The sequence below is a fragment of the Vidua chalybeata genome, chromosome 6 (assembly GCF_026979565.1).
Source record: "Vidua chalybeata isolate OUT-0048 chromosome 6, bVidCha1 merged haplotype, whole genome shotgun sequence".
Classification (NCBI taxonomy): Eukaryota; Metazoa; Chordata; class Aves; order Passeriformes; family Viduidae; genus Vidua; species Vidua chalybeata.
This window is the reverse complement of record NC_071535.1, coordinates 34,310,470-34,329,426: the sequence shown is the minus strand read 5'-3', so window position 1 is coordinate 34,329,426 and position 18,957 is coordinate 34,310,470. Positions and strand designations below refer to the sequence as shown.

General features: G+C 45.2%; 1 protein-coding gene across 11 annotated transcripts in view; it reads right to left on the bottom strand.

The window, feature by feature from the left end:
- Positions 1-10,277: 10,277 nt before the first annotated feature.
- Positions 10,278-18,957, bottom strand: part of SMOC1 (SPARC related modular calcium binding 1) — a 163,953-nt gene continuing 155,273 nt past the window's right edge. For 9 of the 11 annotated variants that reach the window (XM_053944830.1, XM_053944828.1, XM_053944834.1 and 6 more), the window contains 2 exons: positions 15,513-15,563; positions 10,278-13,807 (listed from right to left, as the gene is read on the bottom strand). In XM_053944830.1, the coding sequence (XP_053800805.1) occupies positions 13,791-13,807; positions 15,513-15,563 (68 nt within the window). In that variant the 3' untranslated portion in view covers positions 10,278-13,790. The remainder of the gene's footprint in view (positions 13,808-15,512; positions 15,564-18,957) is intronic. The other 2 variants (XM_053944833.1, XM_053944836.1) reach the window with 2 other exon arrangements.

Here is an 18,957-nt window from a genome sequence, read left to right as displayed (position 1 = left end):
GCACTGACCCTATTCAATGAAATTATGAAGTTTCAACCATCTCCAAAGTCCACCTCTCCCATAGGGTGTCATCTCCTTTCCTGCCGAGCACCCCTCCACTGTAAGGAGATGTTTCCTTATTTTTACTAGTTAAGAATTGCAGAAGTCTGGTTCAGGAATTTGTGGGGGTTTTTTTCTTTTTTTTTCTGTTTGCTCGTTGCTTTTTGGTTCTAGGGGAGCATGCCAATTATTTTTTTTTCTTTTTTACTACTTAATCCAAATATGTTAAAAAGTTAAACTCAAAGCTTCAAGCTGCCATCAGTGCTGGAACTGAACACGTGTATTTCTGAAGCCACAAAAGACTGTGACACAGTCAAAAAACTTTTTCACTTTTACCCCTTTCCTCCCCTGCCACCTTCCATTTCTTTCTTTTTTAAGAACATCACAAGACTGATATATTTTTAATACAACCACAGACACACAGTCACACACGTTTAGTGACAAAAGCTGGAGCATGTAGCATCTCAATCACCTGCCTGGGCTAAGTAAAAAAGAAGGAAAAAAACCCCAACCCTCTAATACAATATGTGTCATGTATATTTTGACTATGGCATTTCTCTTTGTATAATTAACTTTGAGCTTGTGGTACTGCAGGGAGAGAAAATTATGTTAATTTACAATTGTTAAAGAAATGAAACATCCTGCCCTGGGGGGAGCAAGGGGGACAGGGAAAGCAGCACCAGCTCCTTGGGATGGTGGTGGTGGCAGGTTTGCTGCGTGGTCCTCCTGCTCAGAGTAGCAGTAGTAATTCAGGGGAACCTGGATAGCATGCCCATGTGCCTCATATCCCAGCACCATCCCACCCAGAGCTGTGGCGTGGCTGCCCTTCCATTCTGTTGCTACTCCATTTTTCACAGCACCTGCACCTTGCTGGTGGTCTCCAGGCTATTGACAGGTACGGGCTTAAAAACTGCCACCCACATCAGGACTCCTACATCATCTCAAGTACATTTTAGGAACACCAGACAGACAGAAAAAGCATCATTTTAATTTGAAATGCATTTCTTTTTAAGGATAAAGAAGAAAAAAACCCACCACCATGAGAGTATGTCATGAGTTACATCAACAGCTGCAAATTGAAATGTTGGGTTGGTAATAAAATAAATAAAAACTATACCTATATCTATATAAACAGTTCTATCTAGAAAAATATTTCTTAACTGAGAGCCCTATAAGAGAATGTTAAAATCCTACTCTTTGTAAAGTGTTTTTGAAATGAAGATAATTTCTTCTATCATGAAACAGATGCTGTAAAAGGGAACCATTTTCAAGTTCCCTATAATAAGCCAAACTTTGTGAGGCAGCAAGTAAGAGAGGGGCTGCCAAAAGGCACAGTTCTGCCTGCTGCAGTGCTTTTGGCTGCCCCAGGAGGCAGGGAGGAGGTGCCCATGGATTAGGGAAAAAGCAATGGGAACAAGATTGTCATGGACAAAAAGATGTAACATTATAGCAGGTGACTAGATGTTGACAATGATGGTTCTTAAAACACAGATGAAGTATTTATTTTCATACAAAATGTTTATCAGATATCTATATATGAATGTGTATACATGAGGCAGAGAAGAGGGATCCTTCTCAGATGAGCAGCCAGAGCTTTGTTGGTGGGAGCCCACAATGAGTGAAAGCCACTGGGTTTGAATCTGATCCTGCCTCCTTACTCTCCCCTTGCCATGCCTTTGGGGAAGGGCCTGAAAAAGATGAGCAAGAGATCCCAAGGCCAGGCTCCGACTGAGCTCGCTGGTCCTTCTGGTTCCAGTAGTGCCAGCAGCCACCGAGAGCAGCTGCTGCCACTGCCACGCGGCCCATCAGCCCCAGAGCTCATATGTGTGACACTAAAGGAAAAAGTATAAGAGTCCCCAAATGTTTTTTGTGGGGGTTTAATGTGCAGCTCTCAAGGGGAGATTGTTATTTCTGCTGTTTTTAATTGGGACGTACAGAGTTTGTTGAGCTTTTATTTTACCCGTGCCAGCATTGCCATCCCTGGCTAAAGCCCAGCCTGGGTGCTGCTGTGCTCTTCTTCTGTGCTTGTGCTGTATCACCGTGTACTTTTTATCCACTTCCTTCTCCAGCTGACTGCAGGGAAGGGGTGCAGGGGTAGGACTGGCTGCCATGAGGGAACTGTATGGGGCCCCTGGTGCCCTCCATGAGGAAGGGTGATCTGCACCAGACTGACATCTATGGCATGTTCCTTTTTTTTTTTTTTTTTTTTTTACTCCATTAAAAAATATGCAAGCTAAAAAAAACAACAGGTTTGGTGCCTTTGAGGATTTTTTTTTTTTTTCTGAAGCTGTTATTTCATTTTGGGTTTAGCTATCTGCTTGCTTCTGTTTTCCTTGGGGCAGCTACCTGAACTTGGTTGCAATGGCTCTGGCTGGTTTGCTCCCCCAGCCCTCTGGTTTGGTGCTGCTGGGAGGACCCTGCAGACCTTGCCCCTGTCTAGCTGGCAGAGAGGAGGTTTTGCTGCTGTTCTTGTTGCTGATGATCTTTCCCCTTTGCTTCTCCCATCAGCTTCCCATGGCAGCCTGCAATAACAGCTGCTGGCCTCTCCCAGCAGCTTGGGCTGCACATCTTCCCTTTCTGCCTCCTCCCCTGCATCACTGCTGTGGTTGAGAGTAAATAACACATCCTGACACAGAAGGGAAAAGCCAAGGGGATCAAAGGAGCTGCTTTGTCCCTGGGGCCTACCATGGTATGGATACATAGTCCAAGGGCCATGCATGGTGTGGGGCCAGTGGTACCTCTGGCTGCCTTCCCATCACTGTTGCTACAAAGGGCACCCACAGCACCCCACAGGTTTTGCTGTCCCAGTGATGCTGCACTGCATGTGTGCTGGTCAAAAATCAGCCTTTGGGTAAAGAAGAGTCTGGCAAAGAGACACTCACTTGTCCCCCAGAAGCTCTCCAGGAACTGTGTCCCAGTTTTGGCCAGTACCATGCTGCCTCCTCACCCAGTGTCATCACTGACTGATTTTTTCCACTTGCATTTGGACACCTGACGCTCAAAATGCCCTTTACAGTGGCCCTTGAGCTATAACTGTTCCTGCCTGCCCTCTGAAGCACAGGGGGACTGGTGCAGCCCATAACCCCAGTCTCCTATCTTTGCCTGACAGCATGGGGTCCACTTATGAGGTTCCAGGGGAGACTGGGGCTTGGGCACCTCACAGTGCAATGCAAAATGACCAAGTGGAGTGGAAGAATTCCCGGATGGACACTCAGGAAAGGCAGCCCTGGCAGAGTAGCCGTGGCAAGGCTGCCCTGGATGTCACTTTCTTGGGCAACCAGAGCTTGGCAAAACAAAAGAGACCACTGCCTTATTGGGTGGTGCACACTCCCACCACCTTCCACAGGCCTGTGGGGTCACTCCCTACCTCTTGCCCTGCTGGACAGCTCCTGCCCAAAGAGAGCACACTTGCTCCTGACCTAAGGGGAAATGCACAAGTTCCAGCTCTGGCTCTGGCTCGTCTTTGACTCCAGTGATGGGACCAAGAGGATTTTTGGGGGTTGTTAAGGCTCATTGGGGCTCTTTGGGGCTCGTTTGATGCCACTGCTGCACAGAAGTATCCTGGTTCCCACAGGTTCAGAGGCTTAGATCCAGGACCCAAGGGGGCCAAACCATAGAAAGCTGGGATAAGTAAGAGGAATGTGTGCAAGCATCAGGAATCTGTTGTGGTACAGTACAGTGAGAAATGGAAGTGTTTGTTAGAGACACTGACCAAAGGTTTTAAATTAAGAAGGAGGCATTTGCAGCACGTGGATTGGACTTTGTTGCCTTTCTGGCAATTACTGTGGTGTTGGTGTGATCAGGACTCCTCTGGACAAATTCAGACAAAACACAAAAATCTGTGATGCATATTTCCTCTGATTCCATGTCTGGGGCTGCTAGACTGGTTTGTAGGTCACTTTTCGTCCCTGGCATGGAAGGACCCCTTCACTACTCTCCATCCCTAATACAACAAGATGCCTCTTCACAGCACCATCTGCAAGGAGAAGTCCCCATCAGCTGCATGTGCCTCTTCAGGCTTCAGCTGCTGTAGTGGATGATGCCTACCTGCCTGTCTCCACCAGCGCTAAGCTTTGCTTTGGGAAAACATTTTAGAGGACACCCAGTACTGTTGTACCTGGATGCTGGTGAGGTAAACTAGAGGCAACAAGACCTTTGTTCACCTCCAGTTCATCTCATCCACCTCTTGACAGCACAATAGGACATAGGTATAGATATAGATGGTAACAGAAAGGCACCCAAGAGACCTGGTCATGCTTGAATATAGACTCAGTGTAGGAGCCAGCCTGCACAAATGGGAGCAGCAGTCTCAGCCCTGGCCACAAGCTGGAAAGCACTTGTCACCAAGAATAACCTTTGGAGTATTAGATGGAAAAAATGTTTTTAATGGCATTGTCATCAGTGTGCACGTGCCAGCAGCAGCCAGCTTGCTAATGACAGAGCTGTGCGTGCCAGTGCCGCTTAGCGCCCGGCAGAGCGCACAGTGCTCCCAACCTGCTTCTGTCACAGGAGGGGATTAAGCACCTCCTGGTATTTAAATGAGTCGTTTAAAATATATCGATAGTTAACACCGTGAGAGGATTTATCCCTCCTCCCCACCTTCCCTTCACCCAGGAGATCTGGGCTTTGCCCAGAGATAGGTGGCAGGGGCAGACCAGCCCCAAGATCCCCCGGGCATTCCTGCAGGTGGCTGGTGGGGTTTGCTCATACTTTTGCCCCACTTCCAACAGCAGATACCCTTGGTGCCTTTTCCACACTGCATTTACCTACATGTGGCCTGGGGTGTAGTTTGAGCTTAGATATGGAGTCTAAAGGCATGATGTGAGGTGGATGAGCTCAGCAGATGCTCCCACTGCACTTAAATGTAAGCATTCACCCATGTTCCAGGTTGCACAATTGCTGTTGCCATGTATGGGGCAAGCTCTTTTAGCTGTTGCTAAAAGAATCATCATGACCTACCTAGTACATTGCTGGGCATGCACTCAGAAATTGGCCCAGTTTCAAGAATGCAATAAAAAACTTCACAGGCCTAGGAAGTACTTTGAAACATGTGTGAAATTTGGGTGAATTAAAGATATAAACCCTTCAAACAGAGATATTTTTTTAGGGTGTAAGTTGTGAAGTTAAGAACATCTTCCCAGGAAGATGCTTCTGATGTTGAAGAAAATAAGCTTCCATTACAGAAACACTGGTCCCATCCCATGGGAATTATGAGTGCAACCTGTGTGCATGAAAAAGCTGTAGGGGAATAACATCTCAACAGAAAAGCTTCAAAGGTATTCTCAGAAAGTCCCCATGGCATATCCTTGGCACTAAGGATGTACATATTGTAGAGAGCACCTTTTTGTCTCTATTAACACAAGGGGTGTCCAAATAAGCTCTTAAAGCTACCAAAAGAGATTTGATTGCTTCCTCTTCTTATGGAACATCTTGGGCAGAAACTAAAAGCAAAGCCAAATGCAGGGTTTCTGTTGGCATCGCTAATTTTTTTCTTCTTGTTTGATTGACAAGGGCATAGGAAACAGCTCATTGTTATTCTTATGGTAAGAGGATTTTGTATGTGGCACAGTCTTTCAGGTTCTCCACTTTCACTTTTCCCAGCCTCTGAAAAGCCACTTCTACAGGATTGCTACCCAGTGGGTCTCACTTTGTGTTTGCACATTCTCACAGCTGCCTCATGACAGGGTCATCCTATGCCTCTGCTGAAACTCATCCTGTTAACTGAGATTGTTTCTTCAAATTATCAACCACTCATGTTCTACCCTCCATAGGTGCTGACAGACACCTCCCCCAGACTCCCCATTACCCCACCCCACATTGGGTATCACCAGGAAAATTTATAGCAAAGCAATTTCTAAAGGTTACTGCTGAAAATACTGAATAGATCTGGACTATGGACTGTCACTGGGAAGATTTCCCCAGAAAGCTCTCTGACTTTGACACTGAATTCAACATATTGTGAATCTAAATAGGCTGCGGTTCCTTGGTTTGCTTATGAGAATGTCTCCTGGGACAGTGCCAGAAGCCTCTCCAAAGTCAAGACATATCACATCCAGTGCTGTTCCCCGCTAGCCACAAGGCGAGTTATCCTGTCAAAGAATGGAATCAAATTAGTTTGAAATTATTTGTCCTTAGTGAAACTTCAACAAATCCAATCCTGCCATTTATTTACAAATTTACAAATCTTTAGAGGATTAGAGAATAACTAGTCAGTAGCTCGCTCTTTAAGGTTTTCACAGAGAGATATCAGGTCTGTAATTCTCTAGGTTTTTCTTCATCATCAGTTAGGTGATGTTGCCATGCTCTCTTTAAGTCCCCTGGCAGCTCACGTGTAGTCTGCAATGCTCCAACACCCATCCCACGTTTCATATTTTTTTCTTCTCATGCTTCAGGCTGTTGAAGTGCTCTTGATCCATTTTATTGATCTCTACTTACAGTCCCTTCATTTCTCTTGCAGCAGGATAGTTTCTTATTTGGACTATGACTCCTTTTATCAGTCCCCAGATCTCTTTTATCATTTAGGACATCTCTTCACAGATTCTGCCTATGAGTTTTCTGAATTAATTTATATTTGATGTTTTGGTTTTTTGGAGTCTAAGTACTTTAGATTAACTCATTTTACCAAGGTCTGGTATCCAAGTGCATTTTGAGGAGAAAAAGCTTGCAGCAGACATCTCACCACTTGTGTTTGAACGCACTGCAGAAGGATAGTTCAGGTTCTTGCTAATAGATCTTTTGGGGCAAACTAGAGTGAAATGACACTGAATGGGAGGTGTTTGTAAATACACAAATGTGGAGTTTATTGCAGAATCATTTGGTTGCATTTAAAGCAGCCATTTTTGTTATTGTTATGTATAGTAATATGGCAATACAAAAGCATAAAAATACTGCTTAAGGAAATGGTAAGAAGGAGGAGGAAAGGATAAGAGTAGAAATGCCATCTCTAGGCCTCACAATGAGACTTAGTTGTTGCAATTTTCATGTTTCTTGGTCAAAGTGATAGTTGCAGACTGGATCCATTGTGTGGCGGGGGAACTCCCGAACAGTGGTGGGGAGAAATCCCCAAAACACAACATCTGCTGGGTTTATAGTCACTCTGGGTCAGGTAGGAACACCCAGGTACCTCCCTTGGGGCAGGGAATTTCATCTGGATGATGTAATGTTGTGGATCAGTTCAGGAATCTTTGACACCTTCTAAGACAACACAGCTACCCATAACATCAGGGAGTTGATTCCATTATGGCCCCTTAGGGCCCATCAGCAGAGATGAAAACCTTCAGGCTATGTATGAATGTGCCGGTACTTCCCCAGCTGGGGAGTTATCACAGCTGAGTTCACTTGAGTAAGGACAAAGACACAGTACCCTCTTCACAGGGCTTGCCTCTTTCCTGTTCAGAAAAGAGCTGACACAGCATCTGGCTGGAGAGAGAGAGCTATTTCTGAAGTGACTTGGATGTTCCCACTCTGAGCTGGCGGGTTGTCTCAGAGAAAGCTGTACGAAGGTGGCTGAGGCTGGATTGTTCACCTGCAGCTTGCCCCATGAATGTTGGAGCCATCAGCATTCCAGTCTCTCTTCCCGTGTCACTAGTGAATACATTTTTCTCCCCAGACCTGGGATGACTGGACAACAGCATCCCCTTTATCTTAAGTTCCTGTCACAGTTCAAATTCCAGTCAGCAGGCATATCTGGGGAGGGGTGGACTTCTGTTATCGCAGATGGACAACAAGGTTTCTTTGCAGTCTCCTAGAGTGGGCAAAAGTCCTCTGATAATTTTTGCAATCTTTAAGCCATTAACTTGAAACAATTTTAACAGCTCTAGAGATGCAAAAATTCACTTTCATGTTGGCCTGCAGGTGAACAATCCAGCCTCAGCCACCTTCATACAGCTTTTTCTGAGATGACCTGCCAGCTCAGAGTGGGAACATTCAACATCAGAAATAGCTCTCTCTCTTCAGCCAGATGCTGTGTCAGCTCTTTTCTGACATGGTGAAGCCAGCAGGAATCCCTTCCATTGGTCCCAGCCAAAATCATGACTGAGGGAGATAGAAGTGGCACTTAGTGCTACGCAAGGCCAGAGCTATGCTGTGAAATGGGACACTGGACACTCAAACTACAGTTTTTAAGCACTTGAAGCACAGCATAGAGATGCTACAGAAGAACTTGTTTCACCAGAGTCCTTTGTTCACACACCATAAAGCAGTGAGTTAAGGGTCTGTTTTGTGCTAGGACTGAATTTCTTTATTTTAATAAGGTGAGCTGTGTTCATCTGTACATCAGACTTCCAGATCTTGCACCAAGAAACTACTCTGAGGTCCAAACTAGGTCCACCTGGTTGTGAGTCGTATACAGGAGACCTGAGCTATTCCTGCTGGCACCAGAGAGGAGGCAAGGTGTGGAAACGTCAGTCTCCACTGGAACCACAAGCAGCTGCCTCCTTCATTGCCCAGTGTACACGCCCAGTGCCTGCAGCACAGCACAGGTCTAGCTCACACTGGGGCCATGGCTCCTCTGCCTCAGCTGAAGAGCCTCAGCCCAGTCCCAATGTGCTGAAAGAAAACATAATGTGGAATAAATGTTCATTTATGCTTTTGCAGGAGACGGGGATATAGGTTTGTGCTACAACACACAGCACAGAGTTTGTGGTGTTTTCTGAACAAAGCTAGACAACTCCTGGAGTGCACAGGCAAGGTCCCTTTGAAAAACAAAACCCACCATTAACATCAGTAAGAAGGCCCTCAGCAGAATTACAAAAAGCACAATTGCTTCCCAAAGTAGCCAGTCTTGGGTTTTCTGGCAAACACTCCATACAAAACACTCAGCTGTTACGACTCCTAGTTCCTAAGCTGGCATTTTTTTAACCCATTTCCTATTCAGGGTGTTTTCCAAACTAAGAGCATCACTTCTGCAGATGTTCTGTCCAATTTAATATCCGCTTTTGAACCGTTTCCAAGGTATTCTGCCTGAAATGGCTTGCAAGGGTTGGCTGCTGAGAATTTAGAAGGTCAACATTCTGCATGTCAGTTGTGTTAGTTATGTTACAGGTAAGAGGGAAAAAGACTGAGGGAGAAGGAAGAGAATGGCAGTATCACTGTTGGAAGCAGAGGCAGAAGCAAGCCCTTTTCAGTCCTTTTGACTTGCCTACAGAATGACAGCACTGCCAGGGAAAGGGTGAAAGCCTCTTGAGGTACCTTACATTGACTCCAGAACCAGGAAGCATGGCCAAGGAACTGGTCTTTTCTTTTTCAAAATACCCTTTTCCTGGTTTTAGTTAAGTCCTTGCAGGACCCCAGACATAACAACTACTGCTCTTCCCTTAGCCCCAGAACTTGTTGCCCTTGATAATACAAGGAAATTCACTTGGCTGACCAGTTCATTCTTGACAGATGCACATTGGATGTCACACCTCTGCATTTCCTTCTTTTATTGTTGAATTTGCACTGAAAGACTTAGCAGAACTCTCTCTGACCACTACAAACAATCCAGCCTGCGACTACCATACAAGCAGAAACCCTTCCCTGGGACTGCAATTGCCTTGCTTTCCAGGTGCAATAAATGAGTTGGCTCCTGATTCATTGCAAAAAGGTTTACATGTGATCAAGTGAAATTACAGTGATGACAAAGCTGGTCAAACACACTTGAAAGGATCCGTGTGTGGCCTCGTCTGCCATGGACATGGTGCTGCAGCCTCTGATGAATTGCACTTCCTTATAGCATAGAAAAACCTATGTTTTACAACAGCAGCAGCTTTCCAGCATGGCTTGTTACTCACCATCTTTGAGGATTAAAAGGTTTTGGACAACAGCTAGAAGATAACTATTTCAGGCTCCCATGTAGCGAGGCACGACCTGCAAAGTAAAGTATGAAGGCTCCCATGTGAAAGGGAACTGTGAGGACATGCAAGGTGCAGAGCCTGTCTCCTACCTGTGCTGTGGGGAGACTGTGCTACAAGATCCCACACCCCACAATCACCTCTACACCGCTGCTGAAGCTTCACAGCCTTTCTAAGCAGGCTTGGCAGATTCAGACAGCTGTCATCAAACCACAGAGATGCACTCTGGAGCTTGTTTTAATTCACCCTGGAGCCTTACACACAGGGGAAAAACATCACAGACCTCCAAACCCAACCACAGACTGACACTTGACTCTACAAGGAGGAAAGTCCCCTTCCCTCTCCTACAGCACTGTAGGAATAACCGGAAATCAAGATTCAACAAGTAACCATCACAAGACACTGGAGCAAAAGTTATCTATTTTATTACAAAACCAAAACCAAACAGATGCCTTTCAGTTTAACAAATTTGCCATAGGCAGAAATATGCTGGGGCAGGGTAAGTTCAATATAAACTCAGGCCATGGAAAGCAGCACCTTCACACAAATGAATCCCACTGCAATGCAATTTCCTACAACACACTGTGCCCTTGGAAGATCAGCAAGAAAGAAAGATTTTTTACTTCTGGCAGGACGAACAGATGACTTGCACTGTCGAGTTCTGGTTCTCTTCTCTGTCCCAGCCATTTTTAGCCGCCATTCAAAGCAGAGCTGGAAAGGCCCAGGAGGACTTGAAGGATGAGGAGACACATACCCAGGGTCTGCTTTCAGACACAACACTGACACTCCCTATGTCCCAGCTTCAGAAAGATGTTCCTGATGCAAGGCAGAGCAAAAGACTGCTTACAACCACCAGGTAAGGACAATTTGGCCTAGCAGCCAGGTGGACTGGCAATAAAACCAAGAGGGAAATTGGGCAGCTGAGGCACTGCTCTAATCTGATGAGTACAGGTTGTCAGACAGCTCATAGCATGGGATATGTGAATCAGGACCAGTAGGGTCTGCACAATCCTCCGACACAAACCCAGAACAAGTAACCTGACCTCTACCTGGACATTACACAATCATGCTGGTTGGGCCTTCCATGGCAGTGTACAAGTGTTGCCAGAAGCTGCTCAGAGACCCACACAAATTCAGCAAGTCAGGATGCAGGGACTTGGAATTGTCTTGTGACAGAGGAAAGCAATGTAATGCCTGGTCCCCAATCCATCCATAAAGTCAGCCCTGGCCTAGCAACAGGAATACCCACAAATACCAAAGATAACCAACAGCCACCCCTGGATGCCTTCCTTGAAGAACTGACCCAATTTTAGTTGCAAACCACATGTGAATGCAGGCCTTTTGGAGGGGAAGGACACAAGGCTGAGAAAAAGGAGGTCAGCAGAAGGATTTATATAACAAGCAGGAGTGGTGACTGGCTGGTTTATTTCCAGAAGAAGATGCAGTGAGTTTTAGCAGCTCCGCAGTACCCCCACAATTTTGTGGGGCATTTCCCAGCCCCAGTGCTTGGCTGATAAAATTCCTAGAGGCATCAAATTGTCCGTTTCTGCTGGATAGAACTATACATTAAAAAAAAAAAACCAACCAACCAAAGAAAAATCCCACCCCCAAAAAACCCCAAAAATTCCAAACCACCAATCACCATCCAACCCAGCAGCCAGAATTTTTAATTCCTAAAACTAGAATATTAAAATGGAGAGGAGTTTTTTAATACAGTTGGTTTCATTCTTTACTCCCTACAATAAGATTAGTAAGTGTGGCATGGACATTTCTAACTATACACTAAACCAAATTATTTCAACACACAAAAGATGTGCCCAGGGCATTAAAACAAAACAAAACAACCTCCCCCGCCCCCAAAAAACCCAAACAAACAAACAAACAAACAAAAAAACCCAACTAAAAACATGAGAAGAAGCAATCAAGAAGGTGGGAGCTTGCAGGCCAAAAAAGCACATACATTGTATGTGAGAAACCATGAAGATCCAGCAGCAGGATCTGCTCTTGCTAAAGAGATGACTTCTTTATATTATGATGGTATGATGTATATTTCAGATATTACCAGAAGTGTTTTCAACCATGCCATATGTTTTAATGAGCTCCAATATACTTCCCAGAGGAAGAGTTATTACTACTCTTAAACAGTTATTTATAGAAAGGCTTGTTAGTTTTTCTTTTATTTAACTTTCTGTTTTGTCAACAAGCACTAACTTACTGCATCAGGACACTTTTTTTTGGTGATGTATTTATCTCATGCGACTGTCATGATGACATGACAGCGTGAAGATGCTGCATTGTATCATTTTTTACCAAAGCAACAGAGCCTTGAAGGATGAGTCCAGTCTCTACAGTTACCTATTGTTGTTATAAGTAATTGTCGGTGTGATCTCATATTAGCATATCATTTCATCACCTTCACTACAGTTTCTTCTAACAGGTTCTTGGTCCAGAGATAAGTGGCAGAAGGATCACGAGGTCAGAAGTGGGAGGCTGCTCAGAACAGGCAAGTGCTGCCAGTGGTTGGAAATACACAAAGCAAAACTCTGCGTGTCCCATCACATTCTACCCAAATCTAGAATTGCTGATTTGAGCACCCCTGCCAAAGAAACAACTCTGGTAAAACTGCTAGTGGTTGACACAGCCCCTGTGGCCTCCAAGAACACCAGACTCCTCACTATTACTGCTAATCACACCCCAGTGTCACAGCACCCAGGAGGTACTGGCAACAGCAAATCTGGCAAAGTGGGCAGGCACACCACTGTGCAGGAGGAGAGCTTGGATTCACAACCACCAATGACAAGAAAGTCACTGCTGACAGACCTTCTTCACCAGTGAGCATGGCCCAAGCTGTACTGTTGAAACACAAGTAAGGCAGACTCTTGGGGACAGCAGCATGACTGTGTCTGTCTGCACTGACAAGTATGTCCTTTGCTCTTCAGCAAAGCACAAGGCAGGCTCATGCTGCTTTTAGCAGGCTTCTCAAAATGTTTATTGCTGTACAACATAGAGATGAACACTCTGTCAGAGCAGAAGATGCAAGACTTCACTCCACTGACTCTACTAGGCCTATGGCTCCCACATCCTTCTTACAGCTTTAGATTCCAGAGGCACGGAGAATCTTTGCTAAGCACGTTATCTAAGCATGAATAGCAATGCATTTGTATTTAATTTCTGCCAAACTTGCAAGAGGTGCACACACTACTATTGTACATCCCTAACACAATCCTTTTCTATCCCTCCTTTAAGCAGCTTTGCAGTGCACCAATACTTAGATGAAATCTGTGCTCTCAAAAGCCCAATTGCCTGAGTTGCAGAGAGCTTTATGGTAAAAAAAGGGGTTCAGCTGCTCTCAAGATGTATTTGGTATCTGGGACACTGTGTGCACATCTGCAAGAACAATTCATGCTGATACATTGGTTCCTTTCTGCATGGAGGTGCTGTTAAGGCTCACCACTGAATGACAGTTTGGTGGCAGAAATGAATGCATTACTATAATCCACTAAATGCAAAGTGTCCCTCTAACTCTAATAGCCTTCAAAACCAAAGGGAGGAACAGAACAGTGACTCCAACCCCTGTACAAGACAACTGTACAATTTACATACATATTTATATACAGTATATAAAATTCTTTGAGTCCCAGTGAACTCAATTTTACATCATCAGTAGCTGTTCCAATTTTAAAAAAGTCATGATCCTGCTTCCCTCCACTTTCCAAAGTATTAGATAATGGCATTGAAAAGCAATTTTAAAAAATCCAAACCAATTTTTAAAAAGTGCAAACATTCTGGGTGCCACTTTTGCTACGCTGGATGTTGCTGATGCTGCGTGCTTGCTCACAAGCAGCGAGGTGTCTGTCCGTCTGTCACTGAATCTTTTCTTCCTTTGGGTCAGCTCCTGCCTTCCCTTCTTGTCTTCTGCTGCTACACCAGGCGACCTACTGAGAGAATAGGGTGAGGTGGGCAAGGAGGGAAAAACAGAACAGAAGCAGAACAAGTAAAGGAAAAAGGCAAATCAAAACAAATAGAAACCTGACTGATAAAGATCCAGTATAGCCTCTGCTGAAGCCATGGTCCCAGAAAGCTGAGATCCCACAATAAGCTGTGAGGCTGAAAACAACCAGGGGCTAATGAGACAGCCTTGCTGGAAAAAGCATTGAATGAGTCACATGGACCCTTAGGGATTGACATATTTTTAAACACAAAACACCACTTTCCTCCCCCTCCTTCAAAATGGGCACACTGTCTAGGGAAACAACTGGTCCAACATCCCTTGCTCTGCTCTTCTGCCTGGCACAGCTGATGCAGAAACCCACTGCTGCCAGGCTGCCCTGCCACCATCTCCCCATTAGCCACAGCCAGCTGCCTCCTTCCCTAGCACACAAGCAGGTCTTGGAGGAGGCCTTTCTTCCAGGTGAAGGTGATGAAAGCTTTTGTTTAAGCCCCTCACCGAAGGTTCTTAAAGAACCAAAGCTCTTATGGTTTCTTAAAGAACCAAAGCCAGATCGGAGCTAGAGCTCTGTGGATTAATTACAGGTGAACACATGCTAAAGAGAAGGCAAAAGAAGGGATTTGAGGGGAAAAGGTTACCTCACTGGGAGGAAAGGCCTCAGTGAGATCAGTGCTGGTCAACATGTCCTGTCACAGGGGGCAAATATTGTCAAATGCAAAATTATTTCAGGTAGCCATATGTGCAATCAATTGCACAGCTCTGCAAAAGGTGTCTGCAGAGTTCAATGACCAGCTCATAAAAACAATAGATTGTTTTCCATGTCTGTAAGTGCAGTGTAGCATGGGAGTGCTGATGACCTGTCCTACACTGAGCACTTTGAGTGACAAGGAAGGGGCTGAAGCTACAGCAATTGTTCAAATGCCACTGCTCAGCTTTTAGCAGTAGGCAAGAATCAAGTACATACTCAGAATGGAGGGCACATCAGGAAACATCACATCATCAATGTACAAGATGTAGTTGATCTTTATCTTTGGTCCTCTGTTCAGCCCATCTCACCAGGATCAGAGAAAGATAAGGAGGATAGCAAGAGGTATAGGAAGACTTCTGGCATTAAAGGAGTCTAACCAGACATATGTAGGACAGCTATAGAACAAATGGCAGAAGCAGGGGAGAACTTCTCACTGCTTCTTACAATCCAAAATGAGAAGTACCCAACAAAACCATGAAGCAGCAAGTCTAAAAATAAAGCAAATTATGTTATTTTTCATGCCTGATGAAAGGGTGCATGTGATTCAATGCCACAAAATACAGGGGAGAGCAGACCTTTACCACAATAGAGAAGAGTCTTCAGGGGAACTTGTCCATGGAGTAATGGAATAAAAACACAACGAATCACCTAAATTATTGCTTGATAGAAGAAGGAAGAGTAGGATAGGAGAGTAGTCATCCCATAGCTGCTTTATCCTATTCTAATTCCTTAGCAACATATAGTCAGTTCCAGCAAAACACATGGAGCTGGACTTTGAAATGATGCAATGGAGCTGCATGTTGGTGTATTTATACCTCTTAGGAACAACTTTGGTTTCCAGCTGTTTCTATATTGCTGTTCATGAACATAGGAGAACAGGGGAGAATGAATTCTGCAATACATGCTTATCATAGGAAAAAAGAAAACATTTTGACAAGATACTCACTGAAAGGGTTAAGGCCTTGTCTTTTTCCATTGGGCAAACTGCTCAGGCTACCTGTAAAATCCAAGAACCACATTAAAGGAAGTAAATGCCATGGCATGACAAAGGAGCCTTCCCTTGTCTGCTGCCAGAGAGCAGGTTCAAAGCACCCACTCTGAGCATGGTCACAGCAAGTCCTGCCAACAGCATTCACATGCAAGAGTCTAATCAGTGTGGCTGAGATGAGAGATGTTAAATACCTGGTGTTGTAGTAGCTGAGTATCACAAAATCCAGCGTGGGCAAGAAACAACTATTACAAGGTTAAACTGAACAGTGGAAGGAGAAAGAAGAAAGAAAGGATACAAGTAGTATCATGAAGGTTCCCCAAGCAAGCAAAATAATGCCATGTAGAAAGGGGGAAGCCAGAAGACAGTGAAGGTACAGGCAATGCAGACAGCCTAGGTTTATTAAATCCTTCACTTGAATCAAACAAACAAGTGCCTAAAATCAAAGACCTGAACTTATACATGGCAGAAGGGCAGAGCTGTGACTGTGACAACAGGCACATGTACCCTACACCAGATGGAGCTCATGCCAAGGGCCTCTGCACTGGGTACAGACAGCTCAGGGATTACAGGAGCTGTCAAAAGCATGTCACACTTCCTGCGAGCTGCTTCGTCTGATTTCAGAGGAAGGGCTAGCTGAAAATGGGAGCTCCTGCTCCCAGCCAGCAGCAATAAGCATGTTGCCACCCTCCACGCCAGCCTATGACTTTGATTTGTGCATGCACATGACCTGACTGCACAGCTTGCTCTGCACATCAAGTACTCTACTGCACATGCTGCTCTGTGCAGGAACAAGATGGGCAGAAGCTCGGAGGGCAGGGGCAAGGTATAGGAAGCCCCAGGGGCCAGGAGGCTGGGCTGTAAGGTGGGAACAGAGCTGCTGAGAAGAAAAAGCCAGGGGGAGGAAAAGGTGTCAGCAGCCAAGGCTGAAATGGATCACAAAGCACAGCCTGTTGGCTTTAGAGAACATTAATAAGAGAAACTGTGTAAGCACAGGAAGTTATTCCAAGACCCCAAACACCGGCCCAGTACCAGCCACCTGCCCTGCCAGGATCGGCAGAACCGCGGCTCGCTGATGTCCAGTGTCAAACGTGGCTCTGCTGCTGTGGGCAGAGGCTCCACTGCCAGGGCCAGAGGATCTGTCCGGGCTGACTGGCACTCTCAGCCTGGGCCCTTGATGGGCAGCTGCCAGGGCCCTGGAGGGCACTGCCAGGCTGCACATCACTGCCCTGGCTGGCAGCATGGGAAGCCAGAGGGCATCCAAAAGAAGCCTCTCACCTTTACCACCCAGTGCAGGTAAACCTGCAGCACAGTGCTATGCATGAGCACAACCCATCTTTGGGAAGAGTTGAGTGAGCACTGCCTGTCTTTGGAAAGAGGTGGGGATCTCCAGGCTGATGTTTACGGAAGGCAGGAGCATCCCTCCGTGCCATGGCTGGTACACTCAAGCACATGGCCCCGTGCAGCCGTGTGGGAAACTGTGCTGGGGCTCATCCCCTGCTACTCTGGGGGCAGAGAGCACTGCCCTCAGCTGCCTGCCTGCCATACAAACCAGGCCAGTCATGTGTACCTGTTGAAGGCAAAACCCTGCCACAACAACCCTGCACTGCTGACACACAGGAGAGGAAGGAATATGGCAGGCAGTGACCACAGGTTACTAACATATAGCTGGGAAGCCCTTGGGCATTATGGGGTAACATCCCATCATTCAGCAAGTTTTATAAAGCTGAGTATTTGATCATCCTCACAAGTACACTGTCTTGGATAACAGTTCTAGTCACACTGGATTAGGCCAGCTGTCTTTCAAAAGAAAAAGCCCCAAGGAAACCCCAGCAGCTTTTCATAGGAAATTATTATTCTTCAGACATACTGAGCAAACCTTTCACCTTTTGGGGAGAGAAACAGCCTTATCTTTTGTTCTCAACACAATATTGATGTCCTGATTCATACTATCACTAACTTTTGTCAAGATTAAAGGCAAATTATAGCACCTCTACAAAGCTCCAAAGGGGAGTATCTTAACAAGACAAACAAAACCAAGCACTGAACCAGTACAGCTCCTTTGATTCTAATCTAATAGCAAATATATGTACTTTGAAATTCCTTTTTTATTCAGTCATTACCTGATTAGTTTTCTCATGGCCACTCAGATTGTTATTTTCTATCATCATTGGTCCAGAGGCCTTTCCCAGGTGACTGCTCTTTGCTACCTTCTCCCACACAATGGCTTGTACAGTAATGATAGAGAGTAACTCATTCCCAGCCTCCTAAGCATGCAATTACTTCTGAAGATAGCAGTAAGCAAGGTCCAAAACATCACTGAATGAAATCTTCTGTTCAGATTGTCTGTCTACTTTTCCTTCTTTCTGTAACATTTCCTCAGATTCAGTAGAAAGTGACATTCTATTTAATTACACACACATACACTTTTTAATTAAGACATTTCGATCCTGTTTTTGGACTGCACTCTTGGTGGCTTGGTTCCACCTCAGATGTCCTCATGTCCTGTGAAGCATGCCCAACACCTACCATCTGACAAGCTCTTGGATAGCAAAGCAATCACAGGATCTGAGCTGGCAGAAGGGAACTTCCCGTCAGCTGGCAGAGGGACATTTCTTTGCTGCTTATTCCCTTAGCTCCTCTTTGGGCAGGCACAAAATGCTGACTTTGTCTTCTGAACTTGGAAGAATATAGAGGTAAAACTCAACTCCAACATTTTGCAGCCAGCACAACTAGCATAAGCCTCACCTAAATCTACAGCCCTCCTCTCCAACATCACTGGACTCTAATTAATCTTAGGTCCAGTAACTTTCCAGCAAAGCTTTATAATGTGTGTCTATCTCCTCTCAAGGATCCTGACTTTTGACTAATGCAGAGAGATACATTTGTTCTTTGATCACAGATGGTTCCCCCTTAACTCAGGCTGTGCAGACTACGCTGAGGAATGCTAACTTTTAACAGTCTGTAAATCAGTCTGTTTTCCTTCCACAATTCCTCAAACAGACAATCTTAGATCAAGTGATGGCAAAGATGTTTCTGGCATACTCCAAGCTAAAAGCCCTGCCTGCCTGTTCTGCCACAGTTTAAGAAGCCATTTACAGCCTTCTGCAAACACTCAAAGGCTGACTCTTTTATGTGGCCACACCATTCTGAGATCCAAGAATGACATTTTTCCATGTTATAGTCCCTGATAAAAACAAGTCTGGTTTAAAGAGAGGGACAAGAGCTGTACAAAATGGCCACCAGACCTAGCAGATTTGCCAGCAGCTTTTTGGGTCACCATAAGGATGGAAAAGAGGAAGGGTTTCTGACAGACTGGACAGCTAACTTCCTCACTGGAGAACCCCTGGTTGGCAGTACCCACATATTAGGTTACCACAGGCATGAAGAGACTGCTGAGGAA